General features: G+C 48.3%; 1 protein-coding gene across 1 annotated transcript in view; it reads left to right on the forward strand.

Annotated features, from left to right (window-relative positions):
- BRWD1 (bromodomain and WD repeat domain containing 1) overlaps positions 1-22,438 on the forward strand; it is a 200,857-nt gene that overhangs the window by 112,867 nt on the left and 65,552 nt on the right. The window contains exon 16 of the mRNA XM_088443141.1: positions 8,972-9,100. Coding sequence (XP_088299267.1) covers positions 8,972-9,100 — 129 coding nt within the window. The remainder of the gene's footprint in view (positions 1-8,971; positions 9,101-22,438) is intronic.

Raw genomic sequence — 22,438 nt, forward strand, 5'->3', positions numbered from 1 at the left:
TATATAAATCAAAGTATTTGTGAGGTCAGTCACATACAGTGGTGTGCTACTCAGTACCATTTTGTGGGCTGTTTGTGTTGCATACTTGGGAGTGCGCAGGTGTTATACGCCTCACCTCTTCTCGGTGATACATATTTATTACAAATTTATTGTGTCATGTCTGATGAGGAGAATGAGCTCTCCGTGGCTCCTGTATTGGTTTCCTGCCAACGCTGTTCGGCAGGGGTTGATAGGGAGGATTTATCACAGGATGGTCTGTGCGGGCGGTGCCAGCTGGTGCCTGGCCCCTCTAAACCCCCTATGTCGCAGGATCCTCCTTGGGCGATGTTTTCGCAGGTGCTGGAGTCAATCGCGAACAGTTTGGCGGTCCCGACTGCAGTCCCTACTAGGGCGTTGCCCCAGCCTACCATTCCCCATTCCCCGGGTGTTCTGCATTTATTGCAGTCTCCCCCCGGGTCTCAGACTGTGGGTCCTTATTCAGGGTTACCTGTGTACGTACAGTCTCCCTCAGTGGCGCAGCAGTCCATGGTGCCTTATCAGGCGGTTCCTCCACCCTGGGTGGATGTACTCTCCAGCTCTGTTCAGAGTCTGGCGGCCTCGTCTTCGGCTTTTCAGTCGATGTTGCAAAGTGACATGCCCTCAAAGGCGTCCAAGCGCCCCGTTACGGCTTCACTGCCTGCGCAGTTGACACACGGACGTGTCTTCAGATGACTGAGAAGTACATGAGGACACTAACTCGGATACCATGGCCCAGGAAGTGGAGACTAAGTCCTCCATTAAGGTGCCGGCATTGGTTAGGGCGGTGCGGGCCCTCCTTCACATAGAGGAGGATCCACCGGCTCCTAGGTCGAAGTATCCAAATTTTAAAAAGGCAAAGGTAACTTCGAATGTTTTTTCCCCTGTCTGACCAATTGACTGATCATATGGCAGGGGCCTGGCAGTCACCCAGTAAGAGATTCCAACCACAGAAACTGTTGGCATCCAATTATCCTTTTCCTGAGGCTCATTGCAGGAAATGGGAAACCCCACCGGCGGCGGATTCCCATGTCACCCGCCTAATTAAAAGCGCTACATTGCCCTTGCCGTCTATCTCTTCTCTGAAGGATCCCACGGACAGGAAAGTGGAGACTTGTTTAAAGTCTATCTACTCTCTCTCTGGGGCAGTGGCGATCTCTTGGATGGCTAAAGCCGTTGAGAGCTGGGCCAACGCTTTAGAGGATACTTTTCCAGACGATGCTCCAGATATCCAGAGAGCGTTAATAGTACAGATGAGAGATGCGGCTTCCTATATTGGGGAAGTATCGTTGGATGCCAGCCTGCTGACCTCTAGAGTTTCAGCTGCAGCTGTCTGCTCGTCGGTCCTTGTGGCTGCAGTCCTGGAGAGCTGACGCAGACTCTAAAGGGCCTGGAGGCCTTACCTTTTAATGGGGAGTTGCTATTTGGTCCAGACTTGGACAAAATAGTGGATGCTCTGGCTGAATCCAAGTCAGCCTTCCTCCCTTCGGCTTCAGCACCTGCTAAGGTGAGGAGCTCCGCTTTTTCGGTCCTTTCGGGTTCAGGGTAAGGCCAAAGGTCAGTCCTTCACGAGGCAGTTGGCGACCAAGACCACCTCTAAGCCCAAGAAGCAGGCCTGGAGTGCCAGGCGCCCTTCTTCCAAGCAGGAAGATAAACCTTCTGCCTGATGGGACGGACCTCCCTCTGGGGGACCCCAGAGTGGGAAGCCGACTTCTTCAATTTGCCAAGTGCTGGCACAATACCACCACGGATGCCTGGGTTCGAGAAGTGGTCTCCCAGGGGTACGCCCTGTCTTTTCGGCACAGGCCGCCCCACCAGTTTTTCTGCACGAGTCCTTCTCAGGACAAAACCAAAGCTTTGCAGATTCAGGAAGCTATAGAGTCCTTGCTGAAAGCAGGGGTCATTGTTTCCCGTTCCTCAATCACAACGAGGGACAGGGTACTACTCTACTCTTTCTGGTGCAGAAACACAATGGTTCTCATCGCCCTATCCTCAATTTGAAGTCTCTGAACAAATTCCTCAGAGTTCCCAAATTCAGGATGGAAACATTATGTTCCATCATTCTGGCGATGGAACCTGGGGATTACATGGTCTCCCTGGATATCCAGGACGCCTACCTCCATTTTCCTATAGCACCTTCGCACCAGTGGTATCTGAGGTTCGCTATCCTACAGCATCACTATCTGTTTCGGGCACTACCCTTTGGCCTGTCCACGGCACCAAGGGTATTTACAAAAGTGATGGCAATCATGGCCGCACATCTTCGGAGCCAGAATGTACGGCTGCTGCCGTATCTAGACGACCCTCCTTTTGCTGGCGAGCTCTCCTGAGGTACTGCTTCAACATCTCCACCTGACGATCGCTTGTCTGCAAGCGTACGGGTGGTTGATAAATTGGAGAAAGTCCTCCCTGATTCCATCACAGCGGATGGTTAATTTGGGAGCCCTGCTAGATTCTCATCAGCAAAGGATCTTCCTGACTCCGGAAAAGGTTTCCTCCCTACATCTGCGGATACACAGTTGCCTGAGCAGTTGTCGCCTGTCGGTCCATTCGGTAATGAGAGTTTTGGGGTCCATGGTGTCGGCATTCGACAAATGGTGGAATTTGCCCAGTTCCATTCCCGGCCCCTGCAGGGGCTGATTCTATCAGAATGGAACGAGTCACCTCACCGAATCCACTCTCAGATGCTGGTGTTGTCCCCGGAGGTTCGGCAGTCTTTGGCTTGGTGGCTTCAGACAGCTCACCTGGTCGAGGGGCACCCCTTTTGGATCCCGGACTGGGTCCTGCTCAACAGATGCCAGTCTCCGGGGTTGGGGGGCAGTGCCGGGCTCGTTGTCACTTCAGGGACGTTGGACTGCGGAAGAAGCACTTCTCCCCATCAACATCCTGGAACTGCGGGCTGTGTACAGGGCCCTGCAGTCATCCGGCACTGCTCTTCAAGGAAGGGCGGTTCAAATTCAATCCGACAATGCCACCACGGTGGCGTACATCAACCACCAGGGAGGAACTCTAAGTCGGGCTGCGATGTCAGAGGTGTCTCGCATCCTTGCTTGGGCGGAGTGCCACCTTCCAGCAATCTCGGCGTTCTTCATCCCAGCAGTCCTCAATTGGGAGGCGGACTTCCTCAGCCGTTACAAAGTGCATCCCGGGGAATGGTCTCTTCACCCAGAGGTGTTTCAGCTACTCGTGGACAGACGGGGGCTGCCGGAGCTGGACTTGATGGCCTCCCGTCACAATCACAAGTTGCCCGTGTACGGGTCAAGGACAAGAGATGCAGGCGCAAGTCTGGTAGATGCGCTGTCGGTGAAATGGACGTTTCAACTAGCCTATCTGTTTCCTCCGATATCCCTGCTACCTCGGGTCCTGCGGAAATTCAAGCAGGACAGCGGCACGCTCGTGCTAGTGGCTCCAGCGTGGCCCAGACGTCCGTGGTACTCCGATCTGAGGAGTCTTTCCATTGACGCTCCATACCTCCTTCCTCAGCGTCAGGACCTTTTGTCTCAAGGGCCCTGCCTTTACCCGGATCTAGGTCGGCTGTCTTTGACGGCGTGGCTCTTGAGACAGCCGTCTTAAGGTCTCGGGGCTTCTCTGGTTCGGTTTTTAGTACCATGCTCAGGGCATGCAAGCCTGCTTCTGCACGGATTTACCACAGGGTGTGGCGCACTTACTTTCAGTGGTGTGAGTCCAGAAACTATGATCCTCAGGTGTTCAGAGTTTCTAGGATTTTGGAATTTCTGCAATCAGGCTTGGACCTAGGTTTGCGTCTTGTCTCCCTGAAGGTTCATGTGTCCGCGCTGTCTGTGTGGTGCCAGATGTTCACACTTTTTTTTTTTCAAGGTGTTCTCCGAATCCAGCCTCCCTTCGTGCCTCCTGTGGCTCCTTGGGACTTGGCGGTGGTTCTTCGGGTCCTGCAGGGGCCTCCTTTTGAGCCTCTTGAGTCGGTGGAACTCAAGTGGTTAACGTTTAAGACTGGTTTTTCTCCTGGCAATTGCTTCTGCCAGGAGGGTGTCAGAATTGGGGGCGCTTTCCTGTCGTCCCCATTTTCTGATTTTTCACCAGGACGGACAGTGTGGTGCTTCGCACTCGTCCTGAGTTTTTGGCTAAAGTGGTTTCGATGTTCCACATCAATCAGGAACTTGTTGTGCCAGCTTTTCAGTCACCTGATCTTTCAGCTGCTGAGGCTTCCTTGAATGTAGTCCGTGCTCTAAGAATTTATGTAGATCTGACTGCTTCTGATTCTTTTTGCCCTCTGGTTTTCACAGGAGGGGTTGGCCTGCCAACAAACGTTAGCCCGTTGTGTTTGTTCTGTTATTTGTGAGGCTTATGCACAGGAGGGTTTACCTGTGCCAGCCTCTGTTATGGCTCATTCCACTCTTTCTGTGTGTCCCTCTTTGGCTGCTAGACGTGGCGCCTCTGCTGTTCAGCTATGTAAGGCGGCCACCTGGTCTTCCAGTCAGACATTTTTGAGGTTCTAGTTCTATGCGTTTGACACCTTTGCCTCTCAGGATGCATCCTTCGGGTGCCTGGTTCTCCTTTCTGCACAGGAGCGTCCCCGCCCTTAGTTGAACTGCTTTGGGACATCCCCAAGGTCAACCCTGTGGACCCCCTATGGACCCTGAAGTAGAAAACAAGAGATATGGTAAGAACTTACCTTTTGTTATTTGTTTCTACGAAGTCCATAGGGTCCACAGGGCACCCGCACTGACGTACCTGGCTTCATATGGGCTGTGTGGCTGGTCACCGGTTTTTCCGTCTCCCATTTCTGTGAGTATGGTTTCTTGTGTGTTCCAGTCTTCCTTCTCTGTTTAGTCTCCTCCTCCGGCCTTGGCTGCTTACCAACTGAGGTGCCTGTGGCTCGGGGGCGGGGTATAGAGGAGGATGGACCCAAGTGCATCCTGGGAGCAGCAAAAGCTTTAATTGTGGTGCCCGTGGATCCAGATCCAGCTATACCCCAAGGTCAACCCTGTGGACCCCCTATGGACTTCGTAGAAACAGAGATAACAAAGGTAAGGTCTTACCATATCTCGTTGTTTTTGGATAATTTGTGACCCCATAAATATGACTCTTTAATATATTATAGTTGTATTATATTTATGACATCTCTATAGACATCCAGCGCAGATTATATTCAGTTTTTATTATTTGTATCTTTAAACCTGCACAGAAGGTTTAATGGATCTGCTGCAGGGTATTTTAGATTTGACATGAATCATCCACTTAGCCTTATCTGTGCAGTCAAGATAGAAAACTTGGTTGCTTCTCAATGGTCATACTTTGTTTGCTTTTTTTGTTATGGTAAAGGTGTTCATTTACCGTTTGTGCGAAACTACTAGAGTGGTACAGGGGCAGGATGCTTGAAGAGGCGGCTCCTGGTCACTGGGACGGGGGTTTCACGGGGTCACCAAGCTCTGCTCTAGCACAGCGCCATCAACCTGGCTCCAAAAGTGGGCCTCCCCTGTCACTGCAGCCCGGGGACCCATTAGAGAATGGCAGTACTGGCTCCAGCCTGGCTAGTCCCCCGCTCTCCCCTAGCACATCTTGGGGGACATGTCCGGATTAGGCTGTGGCGCTGACGTGTCAGAAGGAAGTGAGAGGTGGGGAATACATCCATTTTGTATAAAACAGAAATACCCGGCTTGTGTCTGAAAGGGGTCTACCCGGGCATTTCCCGGGTAGACTATGTAGTGTGAAAGGGGGGTCTCCACCAAATACCCGGGATTTTACACAGTGGAAATTCCTGGGTCTGAGCAGGAAATTTCCCACGTCGTATGTCTGAAAGGGGTATAACACGCTTCTGTATTGTACAAATAAAAAACCAAATAAGACTGCACATGCATCTCCCCAGTTGGAGAAAAAGGATTGTCTCAAATGTTCATACTCGAGCTAGTTTATTAAAAACACATCCATATAATATATTCCATATATAAACAATTCTAAAATACATTCATATCAATAGAATAATCATATAAAAAATTAGATGGGTAATACGTAGAAATGCAGACCAATAATATAATTGCAGTTATAATCATCAAATGTGTTCCCGATCTGTTGGAACACACAAAATCCGCAATGAGAAGATATTCCACCGCTTTATATTCCGTAATATGCACAGTACCTTGGTGTAACAGGATCACAGGAATAAGCCGCTCAATAGAATTATTAATTTTGCCAGCGACATATTGAGTTATTAGTCTGTTGGTGTGGTCCTAATATAGTGATATTAAACTGTGCCCGGGCATTCCGGGCTCGTGAAGCACTGTTTCAAAGGTTACCGGCATGTCCCTGCAATGTCAGCACTCCAGGGCTGTGTAAAGGCTCTTTATATGCAGTAATTACTAGCAGCGGCGTCTCTTGCTCTCCAAGGACTGTGTGATTGCTCTATATGGTGCTGTGTGTGGCAGCTGATAACCGCGTCTTGTCTGCAGAGATTGGAGTGCAGTTAAAGACACGCGCTGTCCCTTCTTTCCAGCAGAGATTGTATTGCCCGGATTCTTAGTGGATGGCAGTTTAGTTTAGCAAGTCCACTATCATGGTCCACTGTGATAACTAGTGGAAACACTCTAAGCCCATAGAATGTCCTTTTAAATGATCGGTAATAGTATGATCAAAGGCCGGCACTTGTCCAGCGTGTTAGACCACCCACAGGTCTGGAAATATCTACTGTTGCTCAACGCTTTTCTGTACTCTGCGTCCTTTCGTCAGGAGCTTGTCCCTGATCTTCATTGGAAAAGTTTTATAGGGAGTATTAGTAACCCGAATTAGTTACTAATTTATCAATTATCCTGTATTAGAAATGTTTTAAAATAGTACTGTTCTTCCTTTATGCATAAGTATATATAGTTTATTTTTATTTTCTTCAAGTTTTATAATATTATATCTAATGTATCTTATAAGGTTTTTATTTGTGTGGTTGAATTCAACCATCCCTGCTTAAGAGTTACAAAACTTCAACATACACACTTAAACTATAAATTCTGATACACTGGTTTCCAATTGTCTTCACTTTATACAATATACAAGTTGACAACTAATTTTTCAAATGTCCATACATCTATCTATCGATCTCCAGTCAGTCCACACTCACGTTATCAGAGAATTACTGCTGGGGTAGCAATTAAAGCACAGTATCCAAACTCCAAAACATATTTCAAATATAAATTGTACTTACTAGACTTTTCAATTCAGCAGCAAGGTCCTTTATTGGTTTAAAAAAAGTAAAAAGCCATAGAGAGAATAAATGTTTGTCTTCACTTTTGTTAAGATAAAAGATAACTTGACAAAAGTCCCAGTGAGGACTTAAATTGATTTTGGCTTTTTTTTTTAAACCAATAAAGGACCTTGCTGCTGAATAGATAAGTCTGGTTATAGTGGAATTATACATAACATTTTTACCAGTTTTATGAAACAATAATGCAACTGGATCTTTATCAATATCCAAATAACTCTTAGTAATACCCCTTTCAGACATACAACCCAGGAAATTTCCTGCTCAGACCCAGGAATTTCTCCTGTGAAAAAACCCGGGTATTTGGTCTAGACCCCCCTTTCACACTACAGTCTCTACCCGGGAAATTCCCGGGTAGCACCATTCAGACAAGGGCAGGGTTTTTCAGAGTTTTACACAGTTTTATTAAAGTGGTTGGTAAGGTGCAGAGGGACAGGTGGGGAAAGTGACAGAGGGACAGGTGGGAAAAGTGACAGAGGGACAGGTCACTGAAAATATCTGCTCCTACTCCCTTTCTCCCAATACCCCCCCCCCCCCCCCGCCCCCTGCCCCTCTCCCGTATGCAGCATGTGTGAAAGAGCAGAGCAGTCTCCCTGTACCTGTAGTTTCCCAACGCAGCTCCTTGCAGCAGTGAGAATACGGGGAGGCTGTAATCTCTTCCGCCACTTCTGCCTGGTGACAGCCGGAAAGTTCCCCCGCTGGGGCTGAGGACAGGGGAGCCGCTGATCTCAGTGCTGCCGGCTGTGAGTATGGGAACGAGGGGTAGGTGCGGGCGCTGTACCGCCGGTAATTACAGGTACAGGGGGGCTGCTGCTCTCAGTGCTGCCTACCCTGAGTATTGGAAGGGGTGCGGGCGCTGTTACCGCCGCTGGTGCAGCCTGCCCAGTGGCTCAGTTGGAGCCAGGGCCAATCAGAAACTGCCTGGTGCAGCTCGGGAGTAAAATCCCCGGGTTGCACCATTCACACTAGAGCATGGTAGGTACCTTTCACACAGACATGAGACCCGGGAATTTTGGCCGAAGCAGGCCAAAATCCCGGGAATCTCAGTATGTCTGAAAGGGGTATAAGTTTAAAATTATAAGAATAAAAATTACAGTTCCAGCATAGACTTGATGATTATAAATTGTGTTTTAAAGAATAATACAACTTGAGTCTTGTGATACCCCATTAAATGTAATTTGTACAATTTCAAAACCAAAAACAGCATAAAACCAATCAGAGCTGTACCAATGTGAATTAACTATTAGTGATTAGGTATTTTACCCCTCTAACATTGTTTAATAACAAAGATCGTGACTAGCTTTTTACCCTCAGCACAATTTACTTTCTAAGAGCCCATCTGATTTTTATATATAGTTCAATAATAAATCTCCTATACATAGGGGAAGGGGATAAACCAGAGAGGGCCAATCCAACTAATGATCTTGGCTGTATCCCCACACAGGGAATCTTGGCTGTATCCCCACACAGGGAATCTTGGCTGTATCCCCACACAGGGAATCTTGGCTGTATCCCCACACAGGGAATCTTGGCTGTATCCCCACACAGGGAAACCTAGCCCCTCTCTGGGTTGTCACCTTCTAGCTATAAATTAGTTTATAGTGTTCATTCTCCCGTCTCATGTAAGATAGCTGGAGCATATTGGGTATATCCATTGTGTGAAGTTTTTCTTTAGCCAGTAATTTGTTCAAAAGTAATTTTGTATTCTGACTTCCTTTTACCCCCCCCAAGATTCACGGACAAGGCCACGGTGCCATATTGGACAGTAAACTGTCTGCTGATGGGCAACACATTGCAGCCACGGACTCTCATGGACATCTGTTGTTTTTTAGCTTTGGCCATTGTGAAGCATATGAAAAGGTAAGTGTTGTTACACAGGGCTGGCCTGTATATACCTTCAATATGTGATGTATTTGTTATGATGTTTATTGCCATTTTTCAAAGTCTGATATGTGGGAATGTGGAAACTGTTGGAGGAGAAGTATTGTGTGTGCCATCTTGTCTGCCCGTCTCACATGGTTAGGGCCTCACTTTACTGCAGCTCAGTAGAACCAAGCATGCATAATGATTAGGAAAAGTTCTGCAGGAGTTTTACATTGGGAAACCTGATGATCTGGACACCAAAGTACTCCAGTATGGACCTCCATGCCGGGCCTCAACCTCTGGGTTTGAAACTTACACGTACTCAATTGCAAAACCTGCTATCACAGCATAAGTAACTATTGGTTACCCAATACTTAACACCTGCAGCTTTACGCTACCTTACTGCCACAGTTTACCTCTGCACTTTATGTTGAAATGTATTTTTTCCTTCCTAAATGTAACTCACATTGATTCCCATTACATCAGTCATTAAGGAAGTACAAATCCCTTAAGTGCGATCTCTTTCCTCTCCTTGCCAAGGTAGTAGGCAGGAGCATGGAATGGTCAGTAATGGGAAATGCAGGACATCCAGGAGGAGCAGGAAATAGAAGTAAGAGTAAAGTTTAAATGCCTACTTTGAATATGGGTAAAACAAGGCATGCCTCCATTAATAGGCCTTTTCCACTCTCCCTAGCTCATATCTCATGTCTTATTTATCCAAAAGAGGGACACTGCACATGGAGAGAGAGCCTCCATTAGGACTTTGTCACAGTAATATTTGTAAACTGTTTAATCTCCATGCCTCTATATTTTCAACCTGCATATGGACCACATGATATAGTACTTTTTCCTGTGCTCCCTGGACAGCCTGTACTTGTGCTGAGAAAGTGCTATCCCCAGTGACTTCTCTTACTTCCTATATGGAGCAATCTTGAAGGGATAAGCTTTGCTGCCAGGGATCCTGCACTGGCAACAGGACACTCACCAGAGGAGCAGCATCATGGAAAGTCTTAAGGGATGTAGTTCCAGAGCTAGAGTCTTGGGAGTGCATCGCTCGGTGGTTCCTTGTGAGACAGTCATCAGGTTGGGGCAGCCTAGAACTGTCAGCCCTGCACTCTGTACCAGTTTGCTTTTCTTTTCTCTATTGTGTATCCTATATCTGTCCTTCTCTCCTTCCTAGCTGCCATGTCTGAGAATTGGAGTACCTACATGGCTATGATTGGTGTGTTTTTTTTCTACTTCAGGGTCCATAGGGTATCCACAGGATACCTTGGGGTATAGGTGTGACGTCAGTCGCAGGGCACCAAAGAGTTAAGCTTTCAGCCTCCCAGGATGCACTAGGTCCCCCTCCTATACCCCGCCCCCGAGCCAAGGCACCTCAGTTTAGTTTGGTGCCCGGCCGGAGTCGGGTGCACCTGTTGGAGTGGGGGCTAGAAGAGCCCCTGAAGCTTTTTCTTCATGCAGCTGTGGCTGCACATCTGGATGAACAGCATGGACAGTCAGTCCTGACGTCCATGCTGTCTTCCCTACACCCCGCCGGTACCAGAACGCCGGTACTGATCCGGGGATGCTGGTGGGCATCTGGGGTCACAGCTAGCGGTGACCCCAGATGTTCCGGACCATGGCCGGATTCAAGGGGGACAGAGGTAAGCAGCGGGGTCCCGCGGTGGGTCCCCGCTGATCACATGGTCCAAAGTCCCCAGGCAGGGGGCTCCCTGGGGACTGGCTGCAGCGTGGAGCCAGGCGACCAACCTGCGCTTCCACTACCCCCTGGGACAGCGGACAGCAGCAGAGCGGTAGCGCTGCGGCGTCCCAGGGGTTAAATGCATGCCAGGGGAGCGCGCCTTCCCTGTCTCGCAGCCGGCGCCTCCCCCGCTGCACACAGCCCTCTCTGCACTGTGCTGACTGGTCCTGTGTCAGCACTTCTCCCCCAGGCCAGCCTTCTCTCTGCTCCTCGGCGGCTATCTTTTCAGAAGCATGGTGAACGCTGCTGGAAGCCTGCATTGGAAGCATCGTGGTCTGGGTCCCCCCGCATACCTCTCCTCCGCTGTGGTCAGGTCTGTGTATGCAGCGCTGTGTCCTACCAGGCCCTGTGTCTGTGTAGTTGAGTGATCAGCGCTGTTAGTGCAGGAATTGATTTTCTTTGCATTGTATGTGACTGTGCTAGCGCTGCTGCCTGTAACTTTTCTTCTCAAGACTGTCAGCTTTATTACTGTCCCTGTTCTTTCTGCTAAGCCCTTGCGGTGCGGTGCTGCAGGGTGGTCTCTCGCCTATTTAATATATAATTGGTGAGAGGGGTCACATACGTGGTGCCATCATGTCTGAAAGTGATTTTCCCCTCCGGCTACAGTGTACCACGTGTAAAGTACCGTTAGCGGAGGGGGAGGGTAGCGCGGAGGGCCTTTGCCGGCAGTGTTTGTCCATGGCGCGGCCTCTTACGTTTACAGCACTGGTACAGGAGCCGTCCTGGGCTTGTTTCGCTCAGGCGCTAACAGCTTTAGTGGGCCAGTTAGCTCCGCAGCCCGCGTTTACTCCGATGGGTTTGGCCCAGCAGTCTGTGGTGTCGTCACCCATGCAGGGTTTCCCACGACAATTGGTGGTACCCCACAGTCTCCCTATTTCCCCGCTCCCGGTTTCTCAGGAGCCAGCGTGGGTTAACTCCCTGACGAGTTCTGTACAGCAATTGTCGGATGTGTTGCAAGGGGAGTCTGTGATGCGGCCTCATAAAAGGCCGGTGGCGTCTCTGTCCGCTCCTTATGAGGATGACGAAGGGACGTCTGATGATGGGGAGATTCTGGATCCTTACGATCAGGAACCTCTCCATACTAAGGACGCTGATGCTAAGTCCAAAGTATATATTCCTGGACTTATTCGGGCGGTCCGCACAGCCTTGGTGATTGAGGACGAAGTTCCCCCAGCGGCTAAGTCTAAGTATGCCTTTTTCAAAGACGTGAAGGGCGATGCCACAGTCTTTCCTCTTTCGGGTCAGTTGGTGGACCATTTAGAGGAGGCGTGTAAACAGCCTGGCAAAAGATACCAGCCGCAGCGACACCTGGCGGTGGCTTATCCGTTCGCGGATAATTATTTTGCTAAGTGGGAATCCCCTCCACAGGTGGATTCTCACGTGACCCGTCTTGTCCGTAGTGCCACATTGCCGATGCCATCCATGTCCTCCCTTAAGGATGCTACGGACCGCAAGGTGGAAATCCTTGCGGGGGGGGGCAGCACGGACGGCTATGGCCATTTGCTGGGTTGCCAGAGCGATGGAGCGCTGGGCGGATTCATTAGAGGCTTCTTTTGATTCCGACTGTCCGGCCGAACAGGCGGAGTTGATTGGCAATCTCCGTGATTCGGCCACCTACATCAACGAGGCGGCTCTAGACATTAGTACTTTGGTGTCTAGAATTTCTTCAGCAGCGGTAGCTGCTCGTCGCACCTTGTGGCTGCGATCCTAGAAGGCGGACGCAGATTCCAAGAAGGGTCTGGAAGCGTTGCCGTTTACCAGAGAAGTTCTCTTCGGTCCGGATCTGGATAAGATTGTGGCCACTCTGGCGGCAGCCAAATCTGCTTGTCTCACGTCGGCCGCTGCTCCTTCTGGTTCTGGATCATCGTCCTTTCGGTCATCTAGGGCCCAGGGCAGGCCCAAACCACAGTCGTTTCCTCGTCAGGCTGGCCCTAGGAAATCGGTCAAGCACCGGAAGCAGGCATGGAGTACCAGACGTCCGGCCCCCAAGCCAGATGACAAGCCTGCGGCCTGACGGTCCGGGCCTCCCTTTGGGGGATCCCAGGGTGGGAGGCCGCCTGCTGCAGTTCGCCCAGTGTTGGTCGGTCACTACGACAGACACTTGGGTTCTGGAGGTTGTCTCCCACGGGTACGCCCTCTCCTTCCGGCACAGACCCCCGGCTCGATTCTTCACCACGGGTCTACCATCAGACCGGAGCAAGGCTACGGAGCTGCGGAAGGTATTGCACACTATGCTCCAGGCTGGAGTTATAGTGCCTGTTCCATTCTCCCAGAGGGGCCAGGGTTTCTATTCAAATCTTTTTTTGGTACAGAAACCCAATGGGTCGTATCGTCCGATTCTCAACCTCAAAGCACTCAACAAGTCTTTGCGGGTACCGAAGTTTCGGATGGAGACCCTACGGTCCATCATTCTGGCGCTGGAACCTGGGGACTACATAGTGTCATTGGACATACAGGACGCTTACCTGCATGTCCCTTTTCTTTTGCGCCATCATCAGTTCCTCAGGTTTGCAATCCGCAGCGACCACTTCCAGTTTCGGGCGTTACCTTTTGGCCTGGCGACAGCACCACGTGTTTTCACCAAGGTGATGGCGGTCATGGCTGCTTCTCTGCGGCTGCAGGGAGTCCGCATGTTGCCGTACTTGGACGACCTGTTATTGGTGGCGGGATCTCCAGAGCTCCTGTTACGCCACTTGGATCTGACCATTGCCCTGCTGCAACGGCACGGCTGGCTAATCAACTGGCAGAAGTCCACTTTAATCCCGTCTCGGAGGATTCTGCATCTTGGAGCCTTATTGGACTCGGGACAGCAAAAGATCTTCGTGACGGAGGAAAAGATCTCTGCTTTACAGTCAAGGGTGCGCAGTTGTCTGCACAGCCGCCGGGTGTCTCTACACTCGGCGATGAGGTTACTGGGCTCCATGGTGTCGGTGTTCGACATGGTGGAATATGCCCAGTTTCACTCCAGACCTCTGCAGAACCTGATCCTGTCAAAGTGGAACGGGCTGCCTCAGTCTCTGAAGTCCCAGACGATTGTGTTCACCCCGGAGGTTCGCCTGTCCCTTGCTTGGTGGTTACAAACGACCCACCTCAGCGAGGGACGTCCGTTCTGGGTTCCAAATTGGGTCCTGTTGACAACGGACGCCAGTCTTCGGGGCTGGGGAGCAGTTTCGGGTCCACATCTGTTCCAGGGCAGGTGGACGCCGACAGAAGCGGAGCTTCCTATCAATATCTTGGAACTCCGTGCGGTCTTCAATGCTCTACAGCAGGCACATCGGTTTCTCCAGGGTCACCCGTTACAGGTCCAGTCGGACAACGCTACCACCGTGGCCTACATAAACAGGCAAGGAGGAACCCGAAGCCGGGCGGCTCTCGTAGAGGTGTCTCGGATCCTGGTTTGGGCGGAGCGCAATCTTCCGGCCATATCAGCGGTCTTCATCCCGGGAGTGCTCAATTGGGAGGCGGACTTTCTAAGTCGCCAGGACGTTCATCCGGGGGAATGGTCCCTGCACCCAGACGTTTTTCAACTACTGGTGGACAGATGGGGTCTTCCAGAGATCGACCTCATGGCGTCCCGGCACAACAACAAGTTGCCGGTGTACGGGTCTCGCACAAGAGATGAAGGGGCGTCTCTGGTGGATGCTCTGTCCGTCCGGTGGACGTTCCGGTTCGCATACCTGTTCCCTCCGGTCTACCTTCTTCCACGGGTAATCCGGAAATTCAAACAGGAAGGAGGGACGCTCCTGTTGATAGCTCCCGCGTGGCCCAGACGGCACTGGTTCTCAGACCTTCAGGGTCTGTCCGTGGACAGTCCTCTGCGGTTGCCGCTACGACCGGACCTCCTGTCTCAGGGTCCTTGTCGTCACCCTGACCTGACTCTGCTGTCTTTGACGGCGTGGCTGTTGAGACGGCCATGCTGAGGTCCCGGGGGTTTTCCAGCTCTGTGGTGCGTACCATGTTGCGAGCTCGGAAACAGTCTTCCGCGAGGATATACCATCGCGTGTGGCATACGTTCTTCCAGTGGTGTCGACCGAGAGGTTATGCACCGCGGGAGTTTCGTCTGTCTCGGATTCTCGCCTTCCTGCAAGCGCGACTAGATCATGGGCTTCGCCTTGCTTCTTTGAAGGTACAGGTTTCGGCCCTGTCTGTCTGGTTTCACCGTAGGATTGCTACAATCCCGGATGTGCGCACTTTTATGCAAGGTGTTGTCTGCATTCAGCCGCCCTTTGTTCCACCTGTGGCGCCTTGGGATTTGGCTGTGGTCCTGAGGGCTCTCCAAGGACCGCCGTTTGAACCACTGGGATCAGTGGATCTTAAATGGCTAACAGCTAAGACTGTTTTCCTTCTGGCTATTGCTTCGGCCAGACGTGTTTCTGAGTTAGGGGCTCTTTCTTGTAGACCCCCTTTCTTGGTTTTTCATGGGAACAGGGCAGTACTCCGCACTCGGCCCGAGTTTCTTCCCAAAGTTGTTTCCCAGTTTCATGTTAACGAGGAAATCGTTGTTCCGGCCTTTAACTCACCGGGTCTTTCCGTGGGTGAGGCCTCTTTGGATGTTGTGCGGGCCTTAAGGACTTATGTTGACCGCACTTCTTCGTTTAGGAAGTCGGACGCTTTGTTTGTCCTCTATGGCTTCCGTAAAAAGGGTTGGCCTGCTTCAAAGCAAACTTTGGCAGCCTGGATCCGTATGGCTATTTCTGAAGCTTATCTTCATGAAGGCCTACCGGTTCCTCCTTCTCTGAAGGCTCATTCCACTAGGTCTGTGGGTCCTTCGTGGGCAGCTCGACGTGGTGCCTCTGCAGTCCAGATCTGCAAGGCTGCTACGTGGTCCTCTGTCCATACCTTTGTGAGGTATTACAGGTTTGACACCTTCGCCTCTCAGGATGCTTCCTTCGGGCGGCGGATTCTCCTTTCTGCACAGGAGCGTCCCCACCCTTAAAGGATACTGCTTTGGGACATCCCCAAGGTATCCTGTGGATACCCTATGGACCCTGAAGTAGAAAATATGAGATATGGTAAGAACTTACCCTTGTTATCTCTATTTCTACGAAGTCCATAGGGTTCCACAGGACTCCCGCCCTGTCGCACCTGTGCTGCAGATGGGCTTTGCTCTGGTCACCGGTTTTCCGTCTCCCTCTGGTGAGAATGTGATTCTTGTATGTGTCCAGATCTTTGTTCTCTCTCTTCCTTCTCCTCCTCCGGCCTATGGCTTGGTAACTAACTGAGGTGCCTTGGCTCGGGGGCGGGGTATAGGAGGGGGACCTAGTGCATCCTGGGAGGCTGAAAGCTTAACTCTTTGGTGCCCTGCGACTAACGTCACACCTATACCCCAAGGTATCCTGTGGAACCCTATGGACTTCGTAGAAATAGAGATAACAAGGGTAAGTTCTTACCATATCTCATATTTTTCTACAGTAACTATTTTATTCATGTGTGAAATGCATTTGAAGATACCCAGGGGATAGTAAGGTCTGGACACTTTATGCACTGCATTGGAAGTTGAATGTTGCAAACTCCTGTGGTTTTCACCATTGGTCTGGCAGAATCAGCGTATGCCAAATCCATAATATAATCCACATATAAAGTACCAACCGATCAGCTCCTGTCATTTGTTCTTCCTCCTCTAGGTAGGGGGCACAGGGATCACTTTGGGTATAGCCTGGAGAGGGAGGCTCTGGACACCAAACAGTTACTAATTTTCTTCCCAGCAGCAACATGGTTCCCTCCCCACTATACCCCAGCCTCAGGCCAGTCAGTTTTAAGTTTGGTGCAGAGCAAGGAGCAAAGGCACCATTTTGTGGGGCTACTTTTTAGTGGTCCTCTGTTGATTCTTTTCTTGTATTTTTTATTTTACACACAGTGCGGACAGTGCAGGGCATCCTATAGGACGCCGTCACTGCCACTCCAACAACCCCAGCAGCACCTGCGACTGGATCGGTAACTTCTGCCGCATGTTTCCGGGAATGTCAGCACATCATCGCTCCCGGAGCCCGAAAGCGCCAAGAGCGGTGCTGGTAGCTTTGGTCCTGCTAGTGTTGGTCCTGGGTTTCCCCATTCTATACACTAGACCACCAGGGCGCCGGCTAACGGGATGCCACTGCCAGTGGTGAGGGCCATGTCCCTGGGGTCCACACCAGAGGGGGAAGTCGGGCTTTGCCTATTCACCCATCCCCCGCACCTGGGCATGCTTGCTCATAGCAGACAGCCTGTCCCAGTGTGATTGCGATATCTCTCACAAAACTCTCCCCTCCTGTAGAGAAGTGAGCGAAGGTGTAGTACGTTGACTCCTAGGTTCCAAAAGTATCAGTTCAGCCTTGGTTCTGTCCTGGAGAGGACCTGATTCTGAGTACTCCTATGAAGAGCACAAGTTAGCCAAGGACTCAAACCTTGAGGTTTCAACATCTCTTGTGGAGGACTCTGCAAGATACTGTAGATTATGTGATTTAGTGCAGGCAGTAAATGCTTCCAGTACAGAGAGTAGTCAGCTGAACTGATCATATATGGTTTAAGAGGAAAATATAGTTACTTTTTGCATGTTAGCAGTTGCTCAACAAGGCACGGATCAGTATGATCAGGGACACACCAGTGTCTCTTGTATACACTATGATGGTCCCCTGGTACCTTATCTATCTGTTACCAGCATGACTGCCGCATGATCTCCAAAATATATAGAGAAAAGCTATTTGTTATTGTTGGAGGCACAGGCCAGAACGATTCAGGATTGAGATTTGTTCTCTCAGAGACTGGTTTCCCATTTTCCCATCAGGGCTTTACCAGTGAGGTAGTTGAAGCCATGATTCATGATAAGGCAGTGGTCGTACCCGAAAACTCGCTGGTGAAGAGTTCTCAAAGCTTTGAAGACCTATATTACCTTGTGCAAGAATATAAGGTTTCCAACAGTTATTCTGGTTGGCCTGTTTGCTACTGTTGCTACAGCATGGTTTGGATAATGGATTGAATCAAACTTTTCCTTTCCAGTTACTGTTTCCTTAAATAGGTGACTAGCCTCAAGGTCACCAGTTTTGATTGCAAGGTGCTGCGCACTCTAATTTTCGTAATAGAATGGTGCAGGGTCATTTCATTGAGGAAATTAGATTTGTAAAATTTGTAATCCATTGGATTACACTGAATGCCCACCATTTTTTTTAATGCTCTGATTCTACATTGAAAGAAATTAAAAGTTAGACTTCTCCCCCTCTACCTCTGGGGTTTGGTTTCCGGAAATAAGCAAGTTCCCTAGAGTATGCAGCTATAGAGGAACGGGATCTTAAATGGCATAAACATTCCTCCTTCCTCCTATCTCGGGGAAACAAACTGGGCTTAAAAGTGCGGCTGAGGAGCACTAAATAGTTAATGTAGTGGGAGCTGAACCTCCTCTTCCTCTTCCTCTTCCTCTCCCTCTCCCTCTCCCTCTCCCTTGTGCTATTGCTGTCTTGGCTGCTAAAAGAACATGACCCACTAAATAAGTCAGTTTTGGGCATACCTAAAGGGTAAACGTGTAGTAGCGCCAAAGAGGGGGATGGCTGGATATTCACTTTCAATACCTTGGAAATCAAATCAAATAAATCTTTCCAGAAAGCCTGGATATGAGAGCAACTCCAAAAAATATGAAAGTTGTCTCCAACACTCATATTGCATCTCCAACAGTATTTTGATTGCGTTGGCTATATTACGTGTAATTTGGCTGGAGTGAAATATAGCCTATGGAGTTTTTTATACTGTAATTCTAAATAATTATAACATTTGGACAATTTGTGGGCAGTAGTGAAAATAGATTCCCATTGCTGGAGCGTATAGGCCTCCTGAAGATCAGACTCCCATTGCTCTTGGGACTTAGATTTAACTGGCGGGCAAGCCTCGAGACACATGGAGTACCAAAAACCAATAGTACCTTTAGAATTACCTCTTTTAATTTAGCCAAGATATCAGCCGAAGGTAATTCCAAGGAACCACATACTTTTATTATATTAACCACCCAGTGCTGAATTCGAAGATGGGAGAAAAGCTCTCCAGGAGGCAACTGAAATTGGGAATGAATTTGAGAAAACGGGTTTTAGCCGGTAGTTTGATACATTTAGATTGAAGTATCATGTCGTCCCACCTTTTAAGAGAGTCGATTATCGCTCTAGGGGTATTATTCGATAAAGGGCGCATTTGTGTGGGTGTCCAAATTAAATCCACTAAGGGATACTCTTTCAATAATGACCTTTCTAAGTCGACCCAAGGTTTAGTGTTAGGGGGAAGAAACCAGTCACTAATTTGTGAAACTAGACACACTGGCTGATGTAACTCTAGGTCTGGAATTTGTAACCTCCCTCTGGATTTTAGGTTTAGTCAAACGCTGGTAAGCTAGCCGTGGTGTTTTACCTTTCCATATATAAGACACAATTAATTTACGAGCCTTAATTAGAAAATGTTTCAGAACCGAAAAGGGAATGGTGCAAAATAAATACAACTTTGGCAAAATCATCATTTTAAATGCCGCAAGACGACCCAGCCAGGAAACCTCAAAACCCACCCAATTATGTAACAGTTCGGCTATATGTTTTATCGTTGGATCAAAATTTATCTTAGCGAAGTCATCTAGTCTGTTCGGTATGTTAATACCAAGATAGAGACGATAATCCGCTTTTCAATTATACCTGTATTGGGCTTGTAGACGTGACAAAACAAGATCAGATATGTTAAAAGGTAGGGCCTCTGTCTTGGTAGTGTTAAGTTTGTATAGGGAAGCTGCACTAAATTTGTCTAGTATTCCATGAAGGGTTGGTAATGAAGCAACAGGGTTGGTTACAATTTAGAATATAGTCTGCGAACAAACATAATTTATGTGAAGTTGAACCAACTGTCACTCCAGAAAATAATGGGGAATTTCTAATTGCTGAGGCTAATGGTTCAATGGCTAAAACGTACATAAGTGGGGATAAAGGACACACCTGTCTTGTACCGTTCCTAATGTTAAATGGGGATGAAAGAAAGCCATTACTGAAAACTCTAGCTGTGGGATTACTGTAGAGTGCCTTGATAGACTTCAAAATAGCACCCTGAAAACCAAAATGACTTAATGATTCGTAGAGGAACAGCCAATGAAGGCGATCAAACTCCTTCTCGGCATCTAGGGAAAGAAGAATGAACTCCTTACTTTGCCTCAACATCAGCTCTCCTAAATCAAAGACCCTGCGAGTGTTATCTGATGCTTGTCTGCCGCTGACAAAGCCCACCTGGTCCGTATGAATCAAAAGGGGAATAAAAGGGGCCAACCGATTAGCTACCATCTTGGCATAAATTTTGATGTCTGAATTGAGTAGGGCTATTGGGCGAAAATTCGGACAGGAGAGAGGAGGTTTACCTGGTTTAGGTAAGGTGATAATTTGAGCTTCCAACATCTCTGTTGGAAAGCTGCTCTGACCGGAAACAAAATTAAATAAAGAAGTATGGGGGAGATCGAAATCGCAAAATGTTTATAGAATGAATTGGTAAACCCGTCTGGACCAGGGGACTTCCCCATAGGCAATGAGGAAGTCCCCTGCTCCACGGGAGGTTTCTGTCCTCCCTGAGCTCGCCTTAGGACACCTACGTTATGGTTTGACAGGTGTACCGCCCCAGTCAAACTCCCCACCTGCCACTGTTCGGTCCAAGGGGCGTTTAAAGCTGCCAAAGCATCCTCTCCTAACTGAGGAAAAGTAATGTCTTGTAGAAAAGCAGAAATAGAAGCGCCAGACGGTTGAGTTATAGTACTGTCAGTATGGAGATTATATAGTCCCGTGTAATACTCAGCAAAGGCGTTTGCAATCTCGGCAGGGTTAAGTAGTTTCTTATTATTGGGTGTAATTAAATATTCAATCCTATTTCTGGCCTGACGTTTGCGCAATTTACGAGCTAGGAATTTGCCTGCCTTATTCCCTGAGTTGTAGAACTTTTGCTGAAGTTTAATTAGAGATGATTTCATACGAGCCAAAAACAATTTCTGAAGTTGATTTCGGATAGACACTAGTTCTCTCTTAAGAACACGGGAAGGACGGGCCCTATTTAGAGATTCAACCTGAGCTAAGTGTACTTCCAATTCAGATTGAGTAAATATTGTCTAAAGTCGAGAACTTGTTTGAATGGCTACTCCTCTAAGAACAGCTTTGAGGGCGCACCAGTGTGTTGTGCGAGAAGTGTCTTGTGGGTCGTTAGTTGCCAAATAGGATTCTAGTGCATCTGCTAACGGTTTAACACCTTCAGAGGAAGATAAGTGATCTGGTAAATGCCATGGTCTAGGGGGAATTCTTGTATTATGACCATCCAATTGTATTATGACCACAGCATGGTCAGACCAAACTATGGGTTTGATACTGGATTGGCAAGTATGTTGGAGTAAATGTTTGTTTAAAAGAATCAAATCAATACATGAATAAGTATTATGTACATGTGAGAAAAACGTATAGTCTTTCACATTAGGCGAATGAACCCGCCACACGTCATATAAATCAAATTCCACCAAGAGCTTCCGCAGCAGAGCTGATGTATCGGTAATGCCACTGCTCATTTCGGAAACATTAGCTGATGATTTATCTATCTGAATATCAGGGACTAAAGTAAAATCACCCATTATAATCGTATGACCACGTCTAATCTGGTGGACTTCCTCAAACACTCGTCTGAGAAACGGGATTTGAAGCGTATTAGGGGCGTAGAGAGAGACTAGTGTAACCTCTTTACCGTCCAGCTGACCTACTAATATCAAATACCGGCCGTTCTTATCTTCTACCTTTTTAGATAAAGTGAAAGACGCTGAATTATGGAACAGCACAGCTACGCCATTCCTTTTGAGGACACCGTTGGCATAATATGCAACATTATATCTCGCATCTCTCAATCGGTGGAGCCAAAGATGAAAAATTAGTCTCTTGTAGTGCTACAACTTTAGCTCTGTCTATGGAAGGTGGACAAAGCAAGCCTGCGTTTGTTAGGGGAGTTTAGACCATGAACATTTAAAGAAAAAAATTGAACTATAATCCATAAATAAGAGACGTTGGTTTGACATAAATACCCAAGGTTCTAGCGAAGACAGAATAATATGGACTATGGTACCCAAAATACAAATTAAACCAGAAAAAAAACAAAAAAAGACACATATAACATTATAAATAATAAATAGGGGAACACATAGGGGAAACTGAGATAACCCAAAAAATTAGGGTTAAAATGTTTGCCGTATAGAAAAAAAAACGGCAAAACCAAGAACATGGAGGAACGCCACAAAAGCCACCCATGGAGTATATTGGTAACAAAATACAAAGAAAGTGGACAACATAGATATGGGAGTATAGCAAAAATGATACTCAACAAGGCAAGGTGCGTAAGAACTATTCGAGTCTCTCTAGAAGTCTGAAACGCAAAATAGCTGATTCTACGAACTAATATACACTCATCCACTTTACGAACAATATAAATGTGGAGTCGCTAAACCCACAAAACAACAAAAATAACAGTATTACTATGAGAATTTTCGGAATCTGGATTACACAAGATAACATAATCAATATGCTCTAAACGTGCTTATTTAACTACAGATGTACTAGTAAGAGGGCTCAAATTAAGACTTTTTG

Source organism: Taudactylus pleione, unplaced genomic scaffold (assembly GCF_031769625.1).
Source record: "Taudactylus pleione unplaced genomic scaffold, aTauple2 ptg000327l, whole genome shotgun sequence".
Classification (NCBI taxonomy): domain Eukaryota; kingdom Metazoa; phylum Chordata; class Amphibia; order Anura; family Myobatrachidae; genus Taudactylus; species Taudactylus pleione.